Genomic DNA, 24168 nt, shown 5'->3' with positions numbered 1-24168 from the left:
GGGAAAATGATGCATTTTTGGAAGAAAACTCATAGAACCTTTTATAAATAGCATAAATAGACCTATCATAAAAAAAAAAGACTCTAGCTCAAAAATTAAGTGAGTTATGATGAAAATAAGGTCAATACCTCTTTTTTTTTACGAAAAAATCGATGAAAACAACCCCCTACTAACATAATTAAAATCGATCTTCACCCTTCTGCAATTCTCTTTGTACATGTATTGTTAATACGTCCAAGAAGTTTGACCCATTTAAAATGCTTAGTTTTAGAAAAAGTACAGCTTAAAGCGGGAAACGATTTACAATTTCATATTTTTTACCCTTCTTTTTTTAAATATCCCCGAAATACTGAAAATATGAAAAAAATAAAAATGTACTAAATTGTAGCTTTTTTAATGACTAAAATTTTCCTTTATTTAGATTTGTTGTACAATGAATATTTGGCGAGATATAGCCGTTTAAAGCATCGATTTACGATCAAGCACCATCTTTTTCGAGCCCTTTAAACTCACCCCATTTAAAAACCAAGGGTTCCAAAAAGATTTAATTCACAGATTCTTGTAGCTCTTAAAAACCTCTACAAAATCGTTTTTGAAGAAACACTTATACTGTAACTCTACTTGTTCTGGGTGCTCAGGTGAAGGGTGCAATAATAGTCCACCAATAATTGAAGAAGATGAGGATGACATAGATCACGATGAAGATGTAATTGATGACGAATAAAATTAATATTATAATTGTTTTACCTATAAATGTAAATATTTTCAACTATTTATGTAAATGTATAAGAATATATGGTGCCTTTTTATGTTGATAATTTTTTTTTGTATTTAATTCTACTTTTTTCAATTTATATCTATTAAATTAGTTTATAAAAACTGCAATGTTGTAAAGGGTGATTTTCAAAACTTGAAAAGTTGCAAAATTTTGGCAAAAAATTGTTTTCACCTATAGCACTCATAACAATTAATTTTTAAGGGTTGAAAATTTATGAAATTGTATTTTAAAGTATAAAAAAATCACTATTTAACTAATCCAAACCAAATTTCACTCATCTTTGATGAGTGAAAAGATCTGTAATGTTATTTTACAATTTTTGAAAATTAGGGGTGGTTTTCACCCCTAAGTACAATTAGGGTTCATCGGCATGACATAAACTATAAAGCAGAGGGTGAGTTGAGCTTAATTCCAAATTTTTATGCAAATCGTTCCAAGGCGAAATCATTTTCTTAGCATTACTAATTTTTTTTTCATTAATCTCTAACAAGGGTCGCTTTTTAAGGGTTGAAATATGATGGACTTTATTCAAAAGCACGAAACTATCATTATTTAATTAATTCAAACCAAATCTTACCCATATTCAGGTTTAATATTTTAGGGGTAGTTTTCACCCCTAAAACCCTTTAGCGCACTTCGGTTCGATATAGATTTTGATCCTTGGGCTATCACCTACCTTCTGTTAAAATTTCAACTCAATCCATGCAGGATGAAAAAATTGCGAGGTTTTAACTTTTTTCGAGCTTCATTTCCTGAACTATATTTATTAATGCAGTGTCTACATTTAGTATTTTACACTGTTATGCCTCTTTACAATGAGCCAAGTTTTTTAAATCATTCTTATCTAATATGCTTTTTTTGGAGTCAAACTTATTGAATAATGGTTGGAAACATATTGTGTTAGTGAAAACTTTTTCTCCAGTGTGCAATTTCCAAACCGCGTGATACAAATTTTACAGGTAATTTGGTTTTATCTAGAGTGCAATATTTTTTTTTTATTTTCCTTCGTTAAAACTCTCTGTATTTCTCTCTACCTTTAAGCAGGAATTTTCTAGAAACTCAGTATTGCAAATTTCGTATGCAAATGGTTTTTCTCCGTTATGCGTTTTCATGTGTGATTTTAAGCGAAAACTTCTTGAAAATCCTTCGTTACAAATTTCGCATGCAAATGATTTTTCTTCACTGTGTATTTCCATATGTAACTTTAAATTAATTCTTTGTGAAAACTGTTTGGCACATATTTCGCATTTAAATGGTTTTTCTCCAGTATGGGTTTTTATGTGTACTTTTAAAGAAGAATTTAGTGAGAACTGTTTGAAACATATTTTGCACGTGAAAGGTTTTTCACCGGTATGCACTAACATGTGTACTTTTAAATTTGACTTACATGAAAATGGTTTAGTGCAAATTTCGCATGCAAAAGGTTTTTCTCCATTATGAACTCTCATATGCGCCTTTAAGTAAGAATTTTTTAAAAACTGTTTAGTGCAAATTTTACATGTAAAGGACTTTTCCCCAGTGTGCGTTTGCATGTGTGATTTTAAATAAGAACTTAGCGGAAACTGTTTTGTGCATATTGTGCATGGAAAAGGTTTGTCATTGGTATGCATTTTCACAATATGCACTTTTAAATTTGACTTTGATGAAAACGGTTCAGTGCAAATTTCACATGCAAAAGGTTTTTCTCCATTATGGATTCTCATATGCACCTTTAAATTAGAATTTTCTAAAAAATTTTTGTTGCAAATTTCGCATGTAAAAGATTTATCCCCAGTGTGTACACTCATATGTACTTTTAAGCGGTATTTTTTTGAAAATTGTTTGTTGCAAATTTCGCATTTAAATGGTTTTTCTCCAGTATGCATTTTCATGTGAGATTTTAAATAAAAATTTTGTGAAAACTGTTTGGTACATAGTTCGCATTTAAATGGTTTTTCTCCAGTATGGGTTTTTATGTGTACTTTTAAAGAAGAATTCAGTGAGAACTGTTTGAAACATATTTTGCATGTGAAAGGTTTTTCACCAGTATGCACTAACATGTGTACTTTCAAAGCTGACTTTGATGAAAACGGTTTAGTGCAAATTTCACATGCAAAAGGTTTCTCTCCATTATGAATTCTCATATGCACCTTTAAGTAATAATTTTCTGAAAACTGTTTGGTGCAAATTTCACATGTAAAGGACTTTTCCCCAGTGTGCGTTTTCATGTGTGATTTTAAATAAGAACTTAGCGGAAACTGTTTTGTGCATATTGTGCACGGAAAAGGTTTGTCATTGGTATGCATTTTCACAATATGCACTTTTAAATTTGACTTTGATGAAAACGGTTTAGTGCAAATTTCACATGCAAAAGGTTTTTCTCCATTATGGATTCTCATATGCACTTTTAAATTAGAATTTTCTAAAAATTTTTTGTTGCAAATTTCGCATGTAAAAGATTTATCCCCAGTGTGTACACTTATATGTACTTTTAAGCGGTATTTTTTTGAAAATTGTTTGTTGCAAATTTCGCATTTAAATGGTTTTTCTCCGGTATGCGTTTTCATGTGCGATTTTAAGGAAGAACTTTGTGAAAACTGTTTAGAGCATATTTTGCATGTGAGAGGTTTTTCGCCGGTATGCAGTAATATATGCACTTTTAAATTAGACATAAATGAAAACTGTTTGCCACAAATTTCACATGTAAAAGGTTTATCTCCAGTGTGTACTCTCATATGTGCTTTTAGGTTACAATGTTCTAGAAACAGCTTGTTGCAAATTTCACATGCATAACGTTTTTCTCCTGTGTGCATTTTCATATGTGTTGCTAAATTAGACTTTTGTGAAAATTGTTTGTTACAAATTTCACAGGAAATTTCACCAGTATGCGTTTTGATGTGTGAGTTTAAGCGAGAATTATTTGGAAACTGTTTGGTACATATTTGACATGTAAAAGCTTTTTCACCAGTATGCACTAGCATGTGTCCTTTTAAATTTTCCTTGCTTGAAAATGTTTTGGTACAAAGTTCACATACATAAGGCTTATATCCAGTGTGCACACTCATATGTACTTTTAAGCTGTAATTTTTTGAATATTGTTTGTTGCAAATCTCGCATTCAAATGGTTTTTCTCTAGTATGCATTTTCATGTGTGATTTCAAGGAAGAACTTTGTGAAAACTGTTTGGAGCATATTTTGCATGTGAAAGGTTTTTCCCCATTGTGGACTCTCATATGTTGTTTTAAGGATGAATTCTTTATACACACTTTAGGGCAAATTTTAGAGGTAAATACGTTTTCTCCAATTACAATATCATCTTCTTTTATCATGTCGCTTGCATCATTTTGTATATCTTCACAAAGGAAACCTAAAATCATAGTTATCTAGTAAATCGGTATTAAAAGTAAGTAAAAAAATGTATAATATTGATGGGTTGATAGCAAACACCCCGTCAGTCTGTCAACGAAGGGAAATTAGTGCTGCTATCTCTTAGATTTATAAAGTACCAACATCTGCAGATTGTCGATTCCTTCAAAAACACCACAAGTCAGACTGTAGAAGCTGTTCAATAACACTAGATTCCGTAAGAAGCCCACAAGTCAGAAAGTTTCTGACAAGAACCACACTATGGACTGTTCAGATTCAAGACAAGCTAAAAGCAAACACAGCGGGATGCGCGATCGGTGGGTGTGTTGTGACCGCAATCTTCAGTTTGTCATTGGTTAGAAATTAATTTGTTTGAGGGGTATCACGTTTTGAAATTTTAATAGCTTCGAACCGACTAACTAGTTTTGTAGTGTTCATTTTATTTTCTTATTGATAGTGTTAATTTAAACAAACTGTATGGATATTATTAATAATGTTAATTGTACCGAGTTAATTCTGTTTTGTGTTTAATTTTATATTTTACAAAAATGTGGAAATTCGATAATATAGGAAAGGTCTAACAGGAATCTACTATAATGAACACTACTGATGTTAGCAGTAGGTACTGATAATTTTTCAGAATAAAATTTCTGTACGAATAAATTTGTATCTATCTGTTCTTCTATAACATGTTAAATACATTACGGCCACATAGGAGCTGAAATAGTAGTAGTAGTTTATTAACTCAAAATGCATAAATTATAAGACATATCACTATTTTAATAATACTCCAGTCGTCAGAGACGAAAATGCCACAGAACCTCCAAAAATTATACGAACAAGCTGAATTTTGCCGAGAATATTAATTTTGGGACTTTAAAAACGATGTAAAAAAGTTTACCACTTTTACCCCCGGGCTTCCCCCTAAAACCCCCCTCGCAAGGGGGTAAAAACTCAAAAAAATCGATTTACTAAGAATCTGTACAACGTAGAAAAAATTGTTTCAAATAAAAAATGTAGCTGAGGTAATTTTAAACAAAAATGTTTATAAGCATTTTTTGTATACAATGAACCGTTCTCTTAGAAACAACGATTGAAGCGATCGGCTATTTTGAATGCCAGTTACGCTCGCGAAATCAATGCTTAATAAAATTTGTATCAGCTCGACGGTAAAAATTCAATATCTTTTGATCCGAGTGGCCTATCGATAAAAATTAAGATGCGTTTTAAAGGTAAAGAGTGCATCTTTCGTATGCAATTTTTGCATTTTGAATTAATACATTTACTCTTGGTCGGATCCACAACAAGAGATAAAAACGCGAATACAAATGGCAAGACAAGCTTTTATGAAATTCAGACCGCTCCTATGTAATCAAAACCTAAATTTCGAAATACGCTACAGAATGGTCAAGTGCTACATATGGTCCATCTTGCTTTATGGCATGGAAACGTGGACTTTGAAAAAAACATCTATCAACAAACTTGAAGCATTTGAAATGTGGTCATTAAGAAGAATGATGCGCATACCTTGGGTGGATAGAGTTCGAAACGATGACGTCCTTAAGAGAGCCGGCGTGGAAAGAGAGCTCTTTAAATGAATTAAAAAACGCAAGTTTGGTTACCTTGGGCACATATTGAGAGGAGCAAAATATGAAATACCACAGTTAATCCTACAAGGGAAGATCGAAGGTAGGAGAGGAGCCGGCCGCAAACAATTATCCTGGTTAAGAAATATTAAAGAATGGACAGGAATATACAATACAGGCGAGCTGTGTCACGCCGCCAAGAACAGAATTCTAGTAATGAGATAGTCGCCTACGCACTTTGGTGTATGGCATGTTAAGAAGAAGAAGAACTCTTGGTCGACCCTTATAAGGCGTCGTTGCTTATAAATTCGAAGTAATGATTTTTATAAACATCTCAAAATCTACTTATCGGACCACTTCAGTTCTCTGGCAATAAAATAAACAAAATTTAAAGAATTTGTATTATTCAATCCAAATTGTCTTAAGACCATTTGGATTGTACAGGGTGTCCCATAATTAATTGGACATTAGCTAATGGGTGATAGCTGACATCAAAATAAGCGTTTGAGCTCAAATTGCTTAGGCAAAATGTTGCTAGTTTTCGTTCTACAGGGTGATTCATTAATATTTTTTTATATTATTTTTAGGGATATATCGAAAACTGTTCAACCGATTTAAGCGAAAAATTGGTATCTTGCTATTATTAAGTATGCTTAATCTGAAAATGATATTAGTTTTACCATTGACACTAGGTGGCGCCACCTACTCTAATATTGGTTCATTAATGTGGCCATAATTTTTTTGTCCGTCCTGTATAAACATTCTAGAAAAAAAAACATGAAATAACATTCAATTCTACACAAAAAAGGTGTTCTTGTTTCAAATAAAAAAAGTACACCGTTATCGAAATAAACGTATTTTGTTAATGATACGCATGTCTGTATTAAATTTTCCGCAAAACAAGCAGGTACCTAGGCATGCTGGGAACTTAATGGCAACGTTAAGTAATGTAGAAATGTGCAAAATTATCTGTTTGTATGCCCAGGAAAATTTTTGTTCTCGTAAAGCAGCTCAACGCTATTTCGAACTGTATCCCAATAGAAGACAACCAAGCCATAAAACTATTAGATCATTGTTCGACAGATTAGGCAAAACAGGGTCATTTCATCCCAAAAACAGGAATGCTAAAAGCCGAGAGTAATTGATGCGGATATGGAGAATGAAATTGTTGTGCGTATTGCAGAAGATCTAGAAACCAGTACAAGGTGTGTTTCTGCGGCCACTAATATAAGCAAATCTACAGTGCCAAGAATAATACGGACAGAAAATCTGTATCCGTATCGTTTTACTCCAGTACAGAATCTTTTACCACAGGATTTTCCAGCAAGGCTCCGATTTAGTCAGTTTATGATAGGGCGGCATTTAGACGATCCAATGTTTTATAATAAAATTTTATCTACCGATAAAGCCACATTTACTAGAAGAGGTGTGTTTAACTGGTGCAATATTGTTCAACATGTTCAATAATGTTCAACATGAGTTTTTCATAAATATCTGGTGTGGCATATTTGGGGATTGTATTGTAGGATCATTCGAATTACCAACTAGGCTTGACGGAGTAAAGTATCTAAACTTTTTAAGAGAAGACTTACCCACTCTTTTAGAAGACATACCTCTAAATTTGAGACGTAACTCTTGGTACATGGATGATGGTGCACCACCACATTATAGCCTAGAGGTTAGAAATTATCTAGATAAATTATTTAGAAACTAATCCTCAGAGGTGGATTGGTAGAGGTAGTGTATACCTATAGATTGTTTATAAAAAAAATAAATACCCGTCAAGAGTTATGGCAAAATATTGTTAATTAGGGAGTTAATGTAATTAGAGCCCAAAGAAACTCAATATTTAAAATAAGACAAAACTTACACAAAAGATTTAGATTATGTAGTTTATCTAATGGTGAACATTTTAAACACTTATTGTAATTTTTTTTCGTTTTGAATTATTCACTTTGTCAATTGTTTTGTATTCACTTCATTGTTAAATTTAATTTAATTTCTGATTTTTTTAAACATACATATAATACATAAGTTTTTGTAAAAGTTTTTCATTTTATGCACGTCTCTAAAAAATACGTTTGTATCGAAAATGGTGTCCTTTTTTGATTTGAAAGAAGAATACCTTTTTTGTGTAGAATTAAATGTTATTTCATATTTTTTTCCTAGAATGTTTCCTAGAATGAAAAAAAATTATGGCCACATTAGTAAACCAATATTATAGGAGAAGGCGCCACCTAGTGTCAATGGTAAAACTAATAGTTACCATTTTCATATTAAGCATACTAAATAATAGTAAGATACCAAATTTTACTTATATCGGTTAAATAGTTTTCAAAATATCCCTAAAAATAGTATAAAAAAATATTGATGAATCACCCTGTAGAACGAATACTAGCAACATTTTGCCTAAGCAATTTAAGCTCAAACGCTTTACTTTGATGTCAGCTGTCACCCATTAGCTAATGTCCAATTAATTATGGGACACCCTGTATAATTGAAAACCTTTTTCGAATTTTGTGGATTTTCCGGAGCGAAAATGGAGAAAAAATAATTATTTAATTTGCCAAAAATTACCTACATAACCTAAATTTTTTTTGAAATATTTAAATATTTTTCCTTAGCTCAATTTTAATCCAAAACATCTGAAAAAAATTTCATAGTTTTTAGGTATTAACATGTAGGGGAGCATGTTGTATCTTGGACAGTGTTGTACCTTGGTCACAATACACTTTTCAATATTTGATAATCAACTGGCAACGCTACTAAAATCTTTGTTTACAAAGTCTATAAAGTGTGCACATTGATAGCACGTCAAACTAAACTTGTTAATATTTCAAGGAATTTTTATACTTTTCCGTTAAAAAGTAAGTTTTTTTGATAATCTAAGTCATGCTTTGGTTTTATGAAAAAATTAGTATTCCGAAGACCAGATCATTTAATTACCTTGCAATTGTTTGAAGGTTAGGAGGTTGTAAGCAACACTTTTAAGAATGTTGCCACTTGTTACAAAATTTGGTAAGGTGGATGTACTTCGGTAACAATACATTAGTTGTACCTAGGACATATTCTTTTTTTTTATATTAAACACTTACTGTGTTTATACCATTGGAATTTGGTCAAAGCTGACCAATTATCAATTTTTATCTGTCTTAATTTACTAAAGGATGCATTCTAAGAGCTTACCCTATGGCGTCCTCTTATTTTATCTAACAACTATGCACTAATACCTAACATGCAAATTCACAACACAGCACTATGCTCTGCTTTTACACTAATTACACTAACTCAAATGGTTTTGTTCGTTTGAGTCTTCTTTCTATTCCAGTATTATCGAGGAGCTGGATGGCCTCGATGTTTACGTGTTTATGGAGCCGTTGTTCGTGACTACCTGCCATCTTCTTGATAATTTTATTTACATCTTCCATCTCAAGGTCCTTGTGGAGGTCGACATTTCTGATGTACCAAGGAGCATCAACGATGTTTCTTAGTACTTTATTCTGGAATCTCTGAATGATCTGGATATTACTTTTATTAGCACAGCCCCAGAGTTGGCAACCATACATCCATACTGGCCTCAGTATTTGCTTGTATATCAGTTGTTTATTATGTGTGGACAAAACTGAATTTCTTCCCATCAGCCAATACATTTTCTTGTAACGGATACCTAGTTCCTCCCTTTTCTTTTTGATATGGGCTTTTCAGCGAAGCTTTGCATCAAGTGTGATACCCAAGTATTTTGCAGTAGATGCGTGCGGTATTTGGGCATCATTGATTCTAATTGGAATGTATTGGATTTTTATGTTTGTAAAATTAACGTGAATTGATTTAGACTCGTTTAGTTTGATTTTCCATTTTTTTGTCCACTTATACCTCTTTTTTTTCCTCTAACGATTTCTCAATTATGTTAGTAATTCTATGTACTTGATCAATAGTAGAGTGTTTATTTCTGAAGCCAAATTGGTGGTTTGGAATCAGTTTTTTCTCTTCTATTATCGGTTTCATTCTTTTTAGCAAGAGTTTCTCGAACAGCTTTGACATCACTGGTAAGTGATATTGGTCTGTAAGAAGAGTCTTCTGTTGGTGATTTCCCTGGTTTTGGTATCATTATTACCTCAGCTATTTTCCATAAATTTGGGATATATCTTAATCTAAAAGCAGCATTAATTAGGTTGGCCAATTTTACTATGGCTTTGCGAGGCAGGTTTTTTAGTAAATCTCCAGTAATTAGATCGTATCCTGGGGCTTTCTTCAGATTTATGTTTTCTTTTATTTCATCAGCTACTTCTTTGGTCTGATTGTCTCTTCTATCTGATTAGGCTCTATCTAATATGTGGCAAATCTCTCTGCCTTTTGCTTATTGCTCCTGGCCCAACTACCATCTTCCAGTTTAATGGGTGGAATATGGATTACTGGTCTTTTTAGCCTTTTCGTTGCTTTCCATAGGGAGTATTCAGTGCTGCTATCATCCATCAATTCTCTCAGGTAAGAACTCATTGATTCATTTTTTTATATTTTGAATCTCTTTTAAGCTTTTGAGTTGCATTGTTCAGATTCGTTTTATCTTGAGGAACTCTGGTTTGTTGCCACCTCCTTCTTAGTTTTCTTTTCTCTTTAATTAACTTTTTAATTTCCTTCGGACATATTCTAGGTACAATTTGGTGATTTAATATTTGTAAAACATGTTTGAAAATCAGTTGTCGAACGTTTAGATTTATTTTCTTAATAATTGCATACTCTAGAAAATATGCCACGTAGTAAACAAGGCATAAAACGAACTCCATTCGATAAAGAGCAGTTGCGACAGGCTGTTCAATTGTTACGAGAAAAGAAAATGTCTTTATTTGCGACAGCTAAACATTGTATTGATACAGGAAAGAAAATTAGTACCTTACACGATAATTTAATGCACCATAAAGTCTTTACAAATGAAGAAGAGCTAATGTTGTGCGATTATATTAAAGAGGCAGATTTACAATATGGATTGACTCTAAAAACGTCCAGATTGTGGCCTATCGGTTTGCAAAGCATAATAATAAAAAGTATCCGAAAACATGGGATGAGCATAAGATGGCCGGAGATTACTGGTTACGCATTTTTCGCAAAAGACATCCACAACTTGCAATAAAAACAACGTAGCAGCAGTATTTACAAACTATAAGGCTGCATTGTCAAAGTGTTTTGAAATTTTACCTTCTGCTACATGGAACATTGATGAAACCGGACTCTCCACTGTTTCACCAAAAATCTTGGGACCTAAAGGCGTTAAACAAATGGGTTCAATGACAAGTGCTGAGCGAGGTTCTACTGTCATAATGATATCTTCGGTGCAATGCCACATCCACGAATGTGCAAAATGAGCGTTAGCAGATATTCGACTTTTAAAGTTTCAATTACAGTAGTTGCCAAAATTCAATTTTGATTGCGACATTTTTTTTTGTACTTTTATTAACAGATGTTATAGTTATATTTTAGAAATATTATAAGAGATTTACAAAAATATCCATCAATTTTCGAAAAAAGTTACATTCGTGATTGTGGCATTGTAGACTTTGTAATAAAATGCATATTCGTGAAATTATATCAACGTTTATTACGGTAAAAGTGGAACAAAAAGGACTTTCTAATACTGAAAACTACAAAGATAGAAATAATATTATAGTAAAACACTTTAATTATATTTGATGGATTCGACCGTTACTTGATGGAAATTCATTTTATGTAACAATAAAACACTGAAAACTTTATTTTCAAACTTCCACAAAATTTATTTTAAATTCTTATCACTACAGCTGTTTCGGCTGATTGCCTTTCTCAAGTGATCTGTTTTTGGCATGGGTTTACACTTTATAGTCTCTAATGAAATAGGTTGAGGAGGGGAGAACTGTTTGTCTCAAGCTGGTCATTCAGAATTATATCTGTGTTTTTTAATTTGTTGATTTCCATAGATTCTAACAAAGATAGCTTAAGGCCTTTATTTTGAATGTGGAGAATTTTAAATTCGTCATTAAAAGAATGATTATGATCTAGAAGGTGAAGTGCGTATGTAGAATCTGTTTTTCTATTATTGAAAGCCCTTTTATGTTCTGCTATTCGTTTATTAAAATTTCTACCTGTTTGACCAATGTAAGTTTTTGGGCAGTCGCCACATTTAAGTTTGTACACACCACTGTGTAAGTGTTTTTTATGTTGGCTCTTGTTGTTTTTAATATATTTGCCTAGGTTGTTATTTGTTCTGAAAGCTGGTGTTATTCCTTTCTTTTTTATGTGTTTGGCTATTTTTGTTGATATTTTGCCTGTATATGTAATCGAGCAGAAGGTACTGGGTTTTTTCTCTGGTGGTGGAAATACTAAGTTCAGGGCTTTCTTGTGTAGTTTTTGATTTAACATTTTATTAATTGTTTGTTCTTTGTATCCATTGTTTACTGCTATTTGCTTCTTCTTCTTAAAGTGCCTATCCGTTCCGGATGTTGGCGATCATCACGGCTATCTTTACTTTGTTTATTGCAGCGCGGAACAGTTCAGTGGTAGTCGTGTTATACCACTTTCGTAAATTTTGAAGCCAGGAAATGCGTCTTCTTCCCGGTCCTCTCTTACCATTTACTTTCCCTTGGAGAATCAGCTGGAGAAGGCCGTAACGTTCTTGATTTCTCATTACATGTCCTAGATATTCCAACTTTTTAGTTTTGACGGTCATGAGAATTTCACATTCTTTCCCCATTCTACGCAGGACCTCCACATTAGTAACTCTGTCAACCCAGGATATACGTAAGATGCGCCTATAACAGATGCGTTATTTGCTTAATGATATTTAATTCTGTCTCAAAATTGTATTTTGACATAGGAATTGCTGTTAATCTATGTAACATACTATGATAGGCTGCCAGTTTATGTTGTGTCGGATGGGATGATGAATTGTGAATAGTCGTGTCAGTATGGGTAGGTTTATGAAATATGGAGAAGTCATGTTTGTTTTTAAGTCTGGTAATTTTTAAATCTAAAAAATTTATGGATTGATTTTGTTCTGTTTCTATTGTAAATTCAATATGACTATGAAGAGAATTAATATACGATAAAAATTTGTCGAGTTGCCTGTTAGTTCCTGTGAAACATACCAGTACATCGTCTACGTATCTCCACCAATATAAAAACTGTTTGAATATGGGATGTTTTAAAATCTTTGTCTCTAGATGATCCATAAAAATATCTGATAGCAATGGGCTTAGAGGGTTGCCCATTATAAGTCCTGCACTGTTATTTGTATATAATTCATTATTAAATTCAAAGTAGTCCTGGTTTATGCAAACTTCAAGAAGATGTAAAATTTCAGATGTAATGTTTGGATTTGTACTATTTTGGTCTAAAAGGTTTTTTACTAGAATAAAAGTTTCTGTGGGAGGGATACTAGGAAAAAGATTTTTTAGGTCAAATGAAATTAATCTGGAGTTGTTAGGTAACTGAAAATGTTGTAGTTTATTAACTAGTTCTATTGTATTTTTTATGGTAAATTTAGGTGAAAATTTAGTGTATTCTAAAATAATCTCTAGCAGTTTTTTTGATCACCCAATAAGACCTGTAGTGTCTTTTTATACAGCTCCGTCATATAAACTTTCAAACGAAACTTTTCAAATGATAGTTTTTTCTAATTGTTAAAACATTTTAACAATCAGATGCAGGAAATGTTAAATCATATTTTCTGCAGGTCTTTATATTTAGCAATCGCGATTGGCAACTGCTTATCATAAGCTTTCTTTAAACGTTTTTGGGTCGCCCACGACTTTTCATGCTGTTTACTTGTTGAAATTCATCTCCAAAATTTTTTTATAGGACATTGTCACCACGGCATCGGTTTTAATGTATCGTAACCAGCAAACTTGTTGCCAGGGAATTTGTTTGACTTTATAGTTCTCTATACCAAAGGATTTGAAATCAAAGATGTCATCAAACATTATGAATTTGACTTCAAAAGGACGTGGATGTGTTCTAGCATTTCTTATTATCTGAGCCCAACCTTCTGGTGAATAAATAGGAACATATTTTGATTTGTGTTCGATTTTCGAGTGGAGTGAATCACACTCCATCTCGATATGTCCTGATTAAAAAAAATTGTGACCAATAGTTTTTAAGTTAGTGTGATCCGTAAGAGTCACAAAGACTAAACTGGCTTGGTCACCTAGAAAGAATGCCAGATAATCGAGCTGTAAAAGTAGTCCAGAGATGGAAGCCCCAAGGAAACAGAACACGAGGAAGGCCCCGTAAAAGATGAATAGACGACGTAGAGAGGGATCTTAAAACCATAAACATCAGGCAGTGGCGAAGGAAAGTATCCGACAGGGCAGAATGGAAGAACATTGTTAAGCAGGCCAAGACTCACAAAGGGTTGTAGCGCCATTAGAAGAAGAAGAAGTGATCCGTAAGAAGTTTCAAGCACATAGCAACAAAATGTGAATATTTTTGTTGTCCGCCACACCCGTCCGACATCATTCGAACTTCAGTAATGTTTGGTTGATTGATAATATAATTGTAAATACACGTGGATATCTCGTTTGACCCCCTTTTCCCCTGGGTTTCGTCCCAAAGGTAACAGATTCCGTCCCGATTCCCCCGAAGTTGTATTTTTTTTTATAGCCCTTTTTCTATCCGAATTGTCGAATAAAGGCCTCTCCCATTTCTCGCTATTCATCCCTGTTGTGTGCTAGGCGTTTCCACATTGGTCCTGCGACTCTTTTGATATCGTCGCTCCAGCGCATTTGAGGTCTTCCTCTTGGTCTCTTCGCATCGTACGGTCGCCAGTTTCCGACTTCTTTTTTCCATCTACCATCTTCGAGACGTTCGTTGTGTCCAGCCCATTTCCATTTTAATTTAGCTGCTTGTTTCGCGGCGTCCTTTATTTTTGTTTTGTTCCGGATTGCTTCGTTCGTTTGCCGATCTATTAGTGAGATACCAAGCATCTGTCGTTCCATGGCTCGCTGAGTTTTTCGAATCTTGTCCATGTTCTGTTTTGTGAATGTCCAGGTTTGAGCTCCGTAAGTGAGAACAGGAAGGATACAAGAATCGAACACTTTGGTTCGAAGGTTTTGGGGTATCTTTTTGTCTTTCAGTATGTATGAGAGTTTTCCAAATGCGGCCCATCCCATTCTTACTCGTCTGCTTATTTCGGTAGTTTGGTTTTCTTTGTTTACTTTGATATTCTGACCCAGATATATGTATTCTTCTACATGTTCCACTTTTGTTCCTTGGATGGTTATCGTCGGTTGATCATCTTTATTCGACATTAGCTTAGTTTTACTCAAATTCATTTTCAGTCCTTTTTTTATGGATTCCGTATGAAGCTCATCGATCATCGTCTTCAGTTCTTTCCAGCTGTCGGCTATTAGTACTACGTCATCTGCATATCTTAGATGGTTTAAATACTTTCCGTTTATCGATAGTCCCTTCGTTTCCCAATTTAGTGATTTAAAGATGTCTTCAAGTGCGGCAGTAAATAGTTTTGGAGATATGGTGTCTCCCTGTCTTACTCCTCGGTTGATTTTTATTGGCCTCGTTTTCATTCCGTTATCCATCGTGACTACCATTTCAGCGTGTTGATATATATTATGTATTAATATCCTATATCTAGAATCTATTCTGCTGTTGACCAGTGCTTCCTCAATAGCCCATAATTCTATGCAGTCAAAAGCTTTCTCGTAGTCTATAAATGCTAAACAGATTGGTAAATTGTATTCGTTTACTTTTTCTATTAGGACCTTTAGTGTGTGAAGATGGTCACATGTACTGAACCCTTTTCTAAATCCGGCTTGCTCTACTGGTTGATATACATCGAACTTTGTTGTCAATCTATTTGTAATTATTTTTGTGAATGTTTTATAAAGTTGTGATAGTAGTGATATTGGACAATAATTTTTCAGATCTGTATTGTCCCCTTTTTTGTGTATTAATATTGTGTTAGCAGTATTCCATTCCTTTGGTATGTTTCCTTCAAATATGCATTTATTAAAAAGTATTTTTAGGTACCTGATGACTTCTTCTCCGCCTTCTTTCAACATTTCTGCCAGAATTCCATCACTACCCGGTGCTTTATTTCTTTTCAATTCTTTAATTGCATTTTCTATTTCTACTTCGCTTATTTCGGGCATTACTTCAGAATTTACGTTTGTTACTTGTCTTTTTAGATTTTGCTTTGAAGAGACGGGGGATCGTTTCTTGAGCGGTATAACTCAGTATAGAAGTTTTCAACTATGTTTGATATCTGAGCTTTGCTTGTTTCTAGTTGGCCTTGTTGATTTTTCATAGTTATAATATTTTTCTTTCCTAATTTCGGTTTGGTATATTTCAGACTTCGATTTTTCTCTATCACTCTTTCTACATGTTCTTGTTGATGTTTTTTAATATCGTCTTTTATCTGTTTTCGTATGGCTCGATTAAGTTCTTTGTATTCTGTGGTATTTCTTTTGTTTAGTGACAGGAGCTCTTTTCGTTGTTTCAGCAACTAAGTTGTATATAGTCAGGATATAAATAGCCAATTTTCGTAGGTAAATATTTGTCCTGTTGGATTCTTTGGAGTCGTAAGAACTGCTTCGACGTCAAAGTTAAACGATAGCACCTCTGAATTATTCTTTGCAATTTCTATGTCTTCGTCTACAGCTTCACGAGCAAATTGTTTCCTTAGCATGTGTTCGTGAAGAGCCTGTTCGTGTGTTTTTTTCCTCCTCTGTCATATTCGTATATTTTAAGCACTTTTTACACTGGTCCTTTTTTGGGTTTATGGAACCCTAAGTTATAAGTTCTTAACACTCGTCGATACTTTTCGTAAGAAACGGGATGGACATTTAATTCTGAGCACTTTAATTTGTACAATTTGTGCATAATAGAGACGTTTAGTGAAGAATCCAAATACCTTTTGGTACTAGAGGCCCTACAATAATGGAATTCAACGGCTGGAAATGAAAGAATGTGCTCACGAATCAGCAGTTCATCATCATCTTTTAATTTATTATGTGGGACATGTTTTCCACGATTTTCGTTTTCAACTATGCCGCTAGAAGAAAGCTTTGCGACAGCTCCGCGCATAAATGCATCTGTCACATTGAGTGTAGCCATAAAAAATGCTCGACATACTTGTCTTTTTTCCTCGTTGACGGTAAACGAGTAATTCATGGTAAACGTTCTTCTTGAATTTTCAATGTTTCTTGTCATTCTCTTTTTCTTTTGTTTATCAATATGACTATTCAAGAAAACTCGCTGATCATCTACCGAAATCATTTGACGGAATTCATTATAAATTTTGCGTCGGTTTTCCTCGTTGATAAAAGTATCACATTTGTGGTTTGCTTTGCCAGAACATGGAGATGGTAACATGGGACGTGCTGGTCTCTCTATACTTCTAGAACAAACATAAGACTCTCCTTTTAATCTTTTTTGTTTTCTTATGTTTTTCTTCCAAGCGTTTATGTTTTTCTTCTTCCTCTTAGTGCCCTCACCTTAAATCAAAGAAAAATAGCATTAGGATAATTGTAAGTTTGCATCACACCTTTCTAAATAACTTACTTAAAATGTTTTCTTTTATCTCATTTTGTTCCCCTGATTCTGATGTCGTATTGTTAGAGCTCGAACAAGAAGAGCAAGAAGAACTGCTAAAAGTTGAATTCTCGTCGGGATTAAAGTTATCTGATGAAGAGTCAGAAAGGTTACTCTTGTTTGAAGCCAGTTCGAAATGTCGGTCCCCTACTGGAGAAATCTCTACTAAAGATTGTGCTAAAAGAAATTCTTTGTTGTATTTATTAGTAATGTAAAATTTTTTGATAAAAAAGTAGTACCTTCTAGTTGGTTCGCTGAAACCGTTGGACACAGTATTCTTGTATTATTTGGTATAGAAGCAGAAACGTTTGATGTTCGGGGTCCATTTTTTTGTTTGGTGTCGCATTCGTCATTCGCAAATAGACGGCTAAAGCAATCACCAAAATGTTCAATAATGGTATATTAACATCTACCTACCTCCTGGCCACTCTCTTTTGGTGAATCCAGACGTGAATGTCTTAAGTTGTCAAATATTTTAGCTGTGTGGGCATTCATTTTTACACACAAAACTAAGAAATGTTTAGTAGTAACAAGACAACGAATGTAAAACAAATGCAAAATCCACACCGCCACCGCGAAAGTGTCACTTTCGCGATATGCACGTCGCAGTTTAACTTAATCACTACTCTGCCACAAACACGAATTGGTACATACGCGATGCACGAAGTGTAAATGAACAATACAGACTGACTTTCGTGAAAGTGCATATCTCCTCTCCACCATCTCCGGGCCTTTAATCACATTCGTGGTTGTAGCAGAGTATAGGAATGACTGAGACATTATTAGTGGTGTATTTAGGTGAAAAACGACAATTTTGCATTTTGCCATTAATAATGGTGGGGGTTTCATACCTCCTTTGCTAATGTTTCCACGAGTCAACTATAAAGACTTCATAAAAACCAATGCTCCACCTGGTACCATTGGAGGTGCAAATCCTTCTGGATGGTCCAACGAAAATTTACTTTTTCAGTTTATGGCACTTTATTAAACATGTGAGGCCTTCTACTACTAACCGTGTATTGTGCTCTTGGACAATCATGAAAGTCACATCAGCGTGCCTGTTATAGATCTAGCCAAGAGAAACGGTATTATTTTAGTGACATTTCACCCACATACAAGCCACCAGCTACAGCCACTAGAGAAAGGGGTGTTTGGGCCATTTACAAAATATTATAGCACTGCAACAAATGAAATGATAATTAATCCAGGATATGTGGGTAAACCAATAACTATTTACAATGCGGTTCCATTAGTTGGGAAAGCATTTCCACTAGCTTTTACTCCCAATAATATTATGGAAGGAGTTAAAGCTACGGGAATGTATCCAGTTAACGAAAACATTTTCAACGACTCCGACTATTTATCAGCACAGGTAACTGATCGTCCATACGATGTTATTTCCGATAAAAACGAAAATACAATTACAGCAGCTAATTCTGACATTTTACCTCAATTAGCTACAGAGGCTGAGATTTCTTCTCAATCAGTTGCAGAAGCTGATATTTTATCTCAATCGGTCCCAGAGGCCGATACTCCATCCACTTCTGTGATTAAAAATATTGTTACACCAAATATTATTAGACCTCATCCTAAAGCTGAATCAGGGAAAAACAATGGAACGGGAAGACAGAAAGGAAAGTCGTGCATTTTAACAGATACGCTAGAGAAAACCAGGATTGAAATGTTGAAAATGGTGAGTCTAATAAAACAAAAAAAGAGATAAACAAATGTTAAAGTTTCGCAACAAAATTCAGCATAAAGCAAAAACAAGAAAAAGTCTGTTAAAAGAAAAATCGTTTCTGATTCTGAATCTTCCATATCAGATGATAATTTTTCGTTACAAGAATCAGATATGTCTGAAATGTCTTTTGAAATATATGATAATAAAATTGAAAACACAGTGATTCTGAAGTTTCAAAATTTCAATTAGATGATTTCGTGATTTTAGTTTGCAAAAATAATTATTTTCCTGGAAAAATTGTTGATATTGTAGAACAACAATCTGTAATAGGGTCTATAGAAAAATCACTCAAAAATTGGAAATGGCCTGAGAGAGAAGATCGAAACTTATACCCAGCATGCGATATTAAACGTAAAATTGGACCTCCAAAAAAAAATTCGTTGCTGTAGGAAGGTTTATGAAGTTCCAGAGATGTTAAGCTTTATAAAATTAGTTTAAACTACTTTCTGTTTTTTTAATATGTACAAAAGTTTTATTTTTCATTAACTTTGATTCGTTTAATTTTGTGTTTATCATTTTATAACGGTTTGTTCAAATAAAATTTATTTTTATATTTATCGTATACTGTGTCCATGGTACAAAACATCCTAAAGCTATGGTTTGTTAGAACAGTGAGCGACGTATAACTCACAGTCAGTCGAACGCCGCGCACGTTCGTCAAAATCAAAGAAATGGTTCTCTATGAGAACGGTTTGTTAGGTTCTGCTGAGCTGCGCGCACTGCAGACCGATAGCCGTGTACGTCGACGGTGTGCGCTGGAATCAACTGCGATTTGATTTGGACGCAAACGTTCAGCTGAGCTCACATCGTACACATCTATACCGAAATTATAATTGTATTTTTATATAGTTATTATTATTGTAATAATTAAGTGATGTCTACTAAATTTTCTTTCAAGGATGATGAAAGACTAGTGGATCTAGTACAAATCCCTGGAAAGTCTAAAATATTCTCGAAATTTTTCCTCGTTTTGAAACAATCTTACTTCGACTGTTAATTTAAAAGCACCTTCTGTATTAAGACATGAAAAGATTTCGTTTACATTTTTATTTCTTTTATTTAAATTTAACGTTATCAACTCTTCTTCTTCCTCCTCTTCTGTGAGTAATAAAATTATTTCGTTAAGTTTGAATATTTATGCGAATTAATCTAACAAACCGACTCAACCAAAACTGCCGTGAGTCGAGTACAACAGATTCTGCTGTATGTGTATGCTGTGCGCTGTTCTAACAAACCGTAGCTTTATGTTCAAGGTACAACACCAATGTTGTACCTTGGACAATTTGTCACTATTTTTTGAAGTGACCCGATTTTTGTAAACACAAATGTTATAAACATCTAACAAATATTGTTATGTCATAGTTCAATATTACACTAGAGAAGTGAGGTTGCCTTATTACCGATAACAACTTCCAAAACCCCAATTGAGTAAAAAAGTGTCCAACACCTTTCCCTATATTGGTGAATTTTTCCAGATTTTTTAAAGCAAAGAATCGCTCAGGATTTTTTTTTTTTTGAAAAAACACATTTTTTGCGATAGGGGACACCACAAATTAGGCTAAATTGATTTCTAAATACGTGTCCAACTTCAAATAAAAATCCAGCCGAGTGCAGATTTTACCATCTCATATTGCTATAGGCTTTATATTAAACTTTCTATTCGCTCCGTGCGTGACTGACGCGACACCTACCGTCTTCATCTGACAGTTTTGGACCTCCCAATTTGAGGTTAAACATATGTTAAATCCATACGAGATTGACAATTATTAATAATTAGTTTTTTAATTATATTTTTTCAGTTTATGTACTATTAAATGTAGTATTAAAACTGGGTTTCTAAAAATTCATCACAATTTATATTTTCAATCTCAAATAGAAAAGAAAGGGAAAAATCTGGTACTGCCAAATCAAGTTTTTCATGTGGAAGAGCATGTAATTAAAAACAATAATAGTAAAAGTTATGATATAAAAGTTAAAGTCATCAGGCAGGCTGTAGTTAGCTTGAAGCCTTATGAAATATCATTTAAGGTAAATTATTTAATTTTTTCCCATTTCAGTTGCATAAAAATGAAATTATGTTACTAATATTATGTATTATATTACTTTTTCATATTTATAGCACGAATCTATTTTCCCCGATCCCTTTTTCTTATCTCTTATTTATATGTAATCTTTGCAAATCTATAAAAACTACACTCACTATTTGTGCTATTATAAGCGCAATTAAATACGCAACATGTATTTGCACCCATTTTTGATAAAATTTATGAGTAAAAAGATAGGTCCAATTTTGTCATATTTCGCCGTTACGCACGCTGGCATCGTTTCAAGGTACCCCTACCATGGTTACGCACGGAGCGAATAAAGATGTACAAAGATATTAATTTGTGATGGAGATTGCTGTTTGTAAGACCTAAATTAATATGTAAATTTTTTTTTTGTTTTTGATTGATAATAAATATGGTACATTACAACAATTTTGGATTGTTTTTAATTTCTCTAACGATAATATAAGTGTCGTAAGATAAATGTGATAAATATATTTTCTTTGTCTATGTATGTGTTTTGATTATTGTTTATTGTACCTATTTGTTTTAATAGATATTTTGGTTTTGAGGGTTTTTTTGTTTTTAAATTTAAAAGTGAAACTGGAACAAACCATGAAGTGGAAATATCCAGGAGTGGCTAGTATACCTGTTGAATACAAAGCACGTGGTGTTCGTGTGTATTAAGGTATAAAAAAATTGCTTATTACAAGCTTAAATTTTTATTTTAAGAAGATCTTTTCGGAATTAAATAATTCCATCATCAGTTAACTAAAAGAGAGAGTAAAAATACCAATATTAAAAAACACAAGTTAAAATTTAAATATATAGAAATAACACGTTGGTTTTTTACTACTTACATAAAAAGTTGTTAAAAAACATTGTATGGCCACTTAAAAAAACTTTCGAAGGACATCCGTATTAAAATATAATCCTCATGGTTTTATCAAGGTAAATGCAATAGACTTAACTTATTGATTATTAAAAACTGAAGATGGGGGCATCTTACATGACCCCCTGTAGCTGGTGAAGTTTTTTCGAAGCTACAGGGGGTCATGTAAGATGCCCCCATCTTCAGTTTTTAATAATCAATAAGTTAAGTCTATTGCATTTACCTTGATAAAACCATGAGGATTATATTTTAATACGGATGTCCTTCGAAAGTTTTTTTAAGTGGCCATACAATGTTTTTTAACAACTTTTTATTTAACTGATGATGGAATGATTTAATTCCGAAAAGATCTTCTTAAAATAAAAATTTAAGCTTGTAATAAGCAATTTTTTTATACCTTAATACACACGAACACCACGTGCTTTTTTGTTTTTCTTTGTTGTATTCATTCAATATTTCTGGTTTAGCTCCAGTAGCTATCATCTCCCTAATTTTCTTCTAATTCGTAGCTAGTAAGAATGGTCCAAAGAACCACGCTCTCATGTCTCCGATTATGAGCAACGCGACCTCGTTCATTTCTAGTGCCTCAAACATCTCCAACGTTTGTAGTGTGCGGGCATCACAAAGGCACATTATTTTGAGTCCCTATTTTTCTGGCTTACTTTTTATAAACATTCTAAATTTGCACTTACCGCAGAAAACAACCAACATTTCATCTACGGTTACATATTCTCCACATAAATAGTAAGTATAACAGTTATTTACGAAACGATTAAAAATTTTAGAAAAAGCTGCCAATTTTTCTGTCTACATTATGCTCCTTTCTGTTATTTACGAATCTCAAAGCTGTTAGTAGAAAACTAAATATTTTTGCTGTCATTACAAAACGGAATATATCACGACCTGTACCATCAGTCGCAAGAACAGAATTTTTATCTTTATTATTAGACTTAAACACCCCTGCCAAATACAGTGGTCTAAAAAAAATTTCGGTTTTATCAATGTGGCTTATACATTGACAGTTGAAAGCTGTACCTGCATAAGTTGTTTGTAATCCTGTCATTTTTCGTTTTGTCTTCTAAATACCCTAGACAATAATTGTGTCATCGAGTAATAGCTTGATGGCTTCAGCTGACGTTGCCGGCTTATGTATTCGTGCTGGTCCAGAGAGTCCTGGTAGATGTAATTCTATATCTGATGCACGGATACGACTTGAGGCAGAAGCTGTTTTCGACCATTTTTTCCTATTTCTGACATACTAGTAATTTCTCTCAGTTCTCTCTTCATTATCAACATTTTCGTTCTCACTACTCAAATCACTGGCCAGTATTTGATCATTTCTCACAGTATCACCTTGGTCATTATTACTGAATTCAGAATAACTATCAGTATCATGATCAGTAATAATTGTTTTGGCATCAGAAATATCATCACGTCACTCCTGTTGCGTTAGAGGTTTCTGTTTATCTTTCAAATTGGCCAATATTATTTAAAAACTAGGCGCCGAAAAATAACACTCAAATTTGACCCAAACAAAGTGTAACACCTAACTAAGTGGAAGATTAAAGACAACTACTAACTACTACATGTAAGCGATGTACTCAGTGTCGTAAGCCGTAAGGCGAGGTTGCCGTGTCTTCCTGTCTTTCTAACAATTAAACAGTTTGATTGGGGTCAAAATTGATCCCGCTAGACTAATTTTAGTTTATTCATTTAAATAAACATTTTTTTTTTAATTCAAATTCAAACAGTTATTGTTCTGACACAATTACGAGGCAGTGCATAATTACACATTCAACGCCTATTGGATGTTAAGTAGTCATATCAATTTTTTTATTTTTACTCTTTCATTTGTAAAATATATAAATAAAACAAATACTTTTTAACTATGCTCTACAGTATTTTCGAACAACTTTATAAGTAACATCCAGGAGGTCTGTAGCTCTTTTCTGAGAGAAGTTATTAACGATTTTGTTTAACGCACACTACTTTTTTTTTTTAATTTTCCTTAAAAACTTTTATCATGTATTCTCATGTACTTCTATGTTGGAATTTTCTAAACACTCATTATTACAATTTTCGCACGCAAATGATTTTTCTTCAGTGTGTATTTCCATAATATGTGACTTTAAATGAATTCTTTGTGAAAACTGTTTGGCACATATTTCACATTTAAACGGTTTTTTTTCCAGTATGCGTTTTTA

At 33.3% G+C, this 24168-nt stretch overlaps 1 protein-coding gene across 4 annotated transcripts in view; it reads right to left on the bottom strand.

Annotated features, from left to right (window-relative positions):
• LOC140445073 (uncharacterized) overlaps positions 1-24168 on the bottom strand; it is a 43728-nt gene that overhangs the window by 5530 nt on the left and 14030 nt on the right. For 2 of the 4 annotated variants that reach the window (XM_072536870.1, XM_072536878.1), the window contains exon 3: positions 363-4124. The exons of 1 other annotated variant lie outside the window; for it this stretch is intronic. In XM_072536870.1, the coding sequence (XP_072392971.1) occupies positions 1774-4124 (2351 nt within the window). In that variant the 3' untranslated portion in view covers positions 363-1773. Of the gene's footprint in view, positions 1-362; positions 4125-15905; positions 17190-17256; positions 17464-24168 lie in introns of those variants that run through there. One more of the 4 variants, XM_072536897.1, reaches the window with a different exon arrangement.

This window comes from Diabrotica undecimpunctata, chromosome 1 (assembly GCF_040954645.1).
Source record: "Diabrotica undecimpunctata isolate CICGRU chromosome 1, icDiaUnde3, whole genome shotgun sequence".
NCBI lineage: Eukaryota > Metazoa > Arthropoda > Insecta > Coleoptera > Chrysomelidae > Diabrotica > Diabrotica undecimpunctata.
Note: the sequence above shows the minus strand (reverse complement) of the source record. Positions and strands in the feature narration are given on the sequence as shown.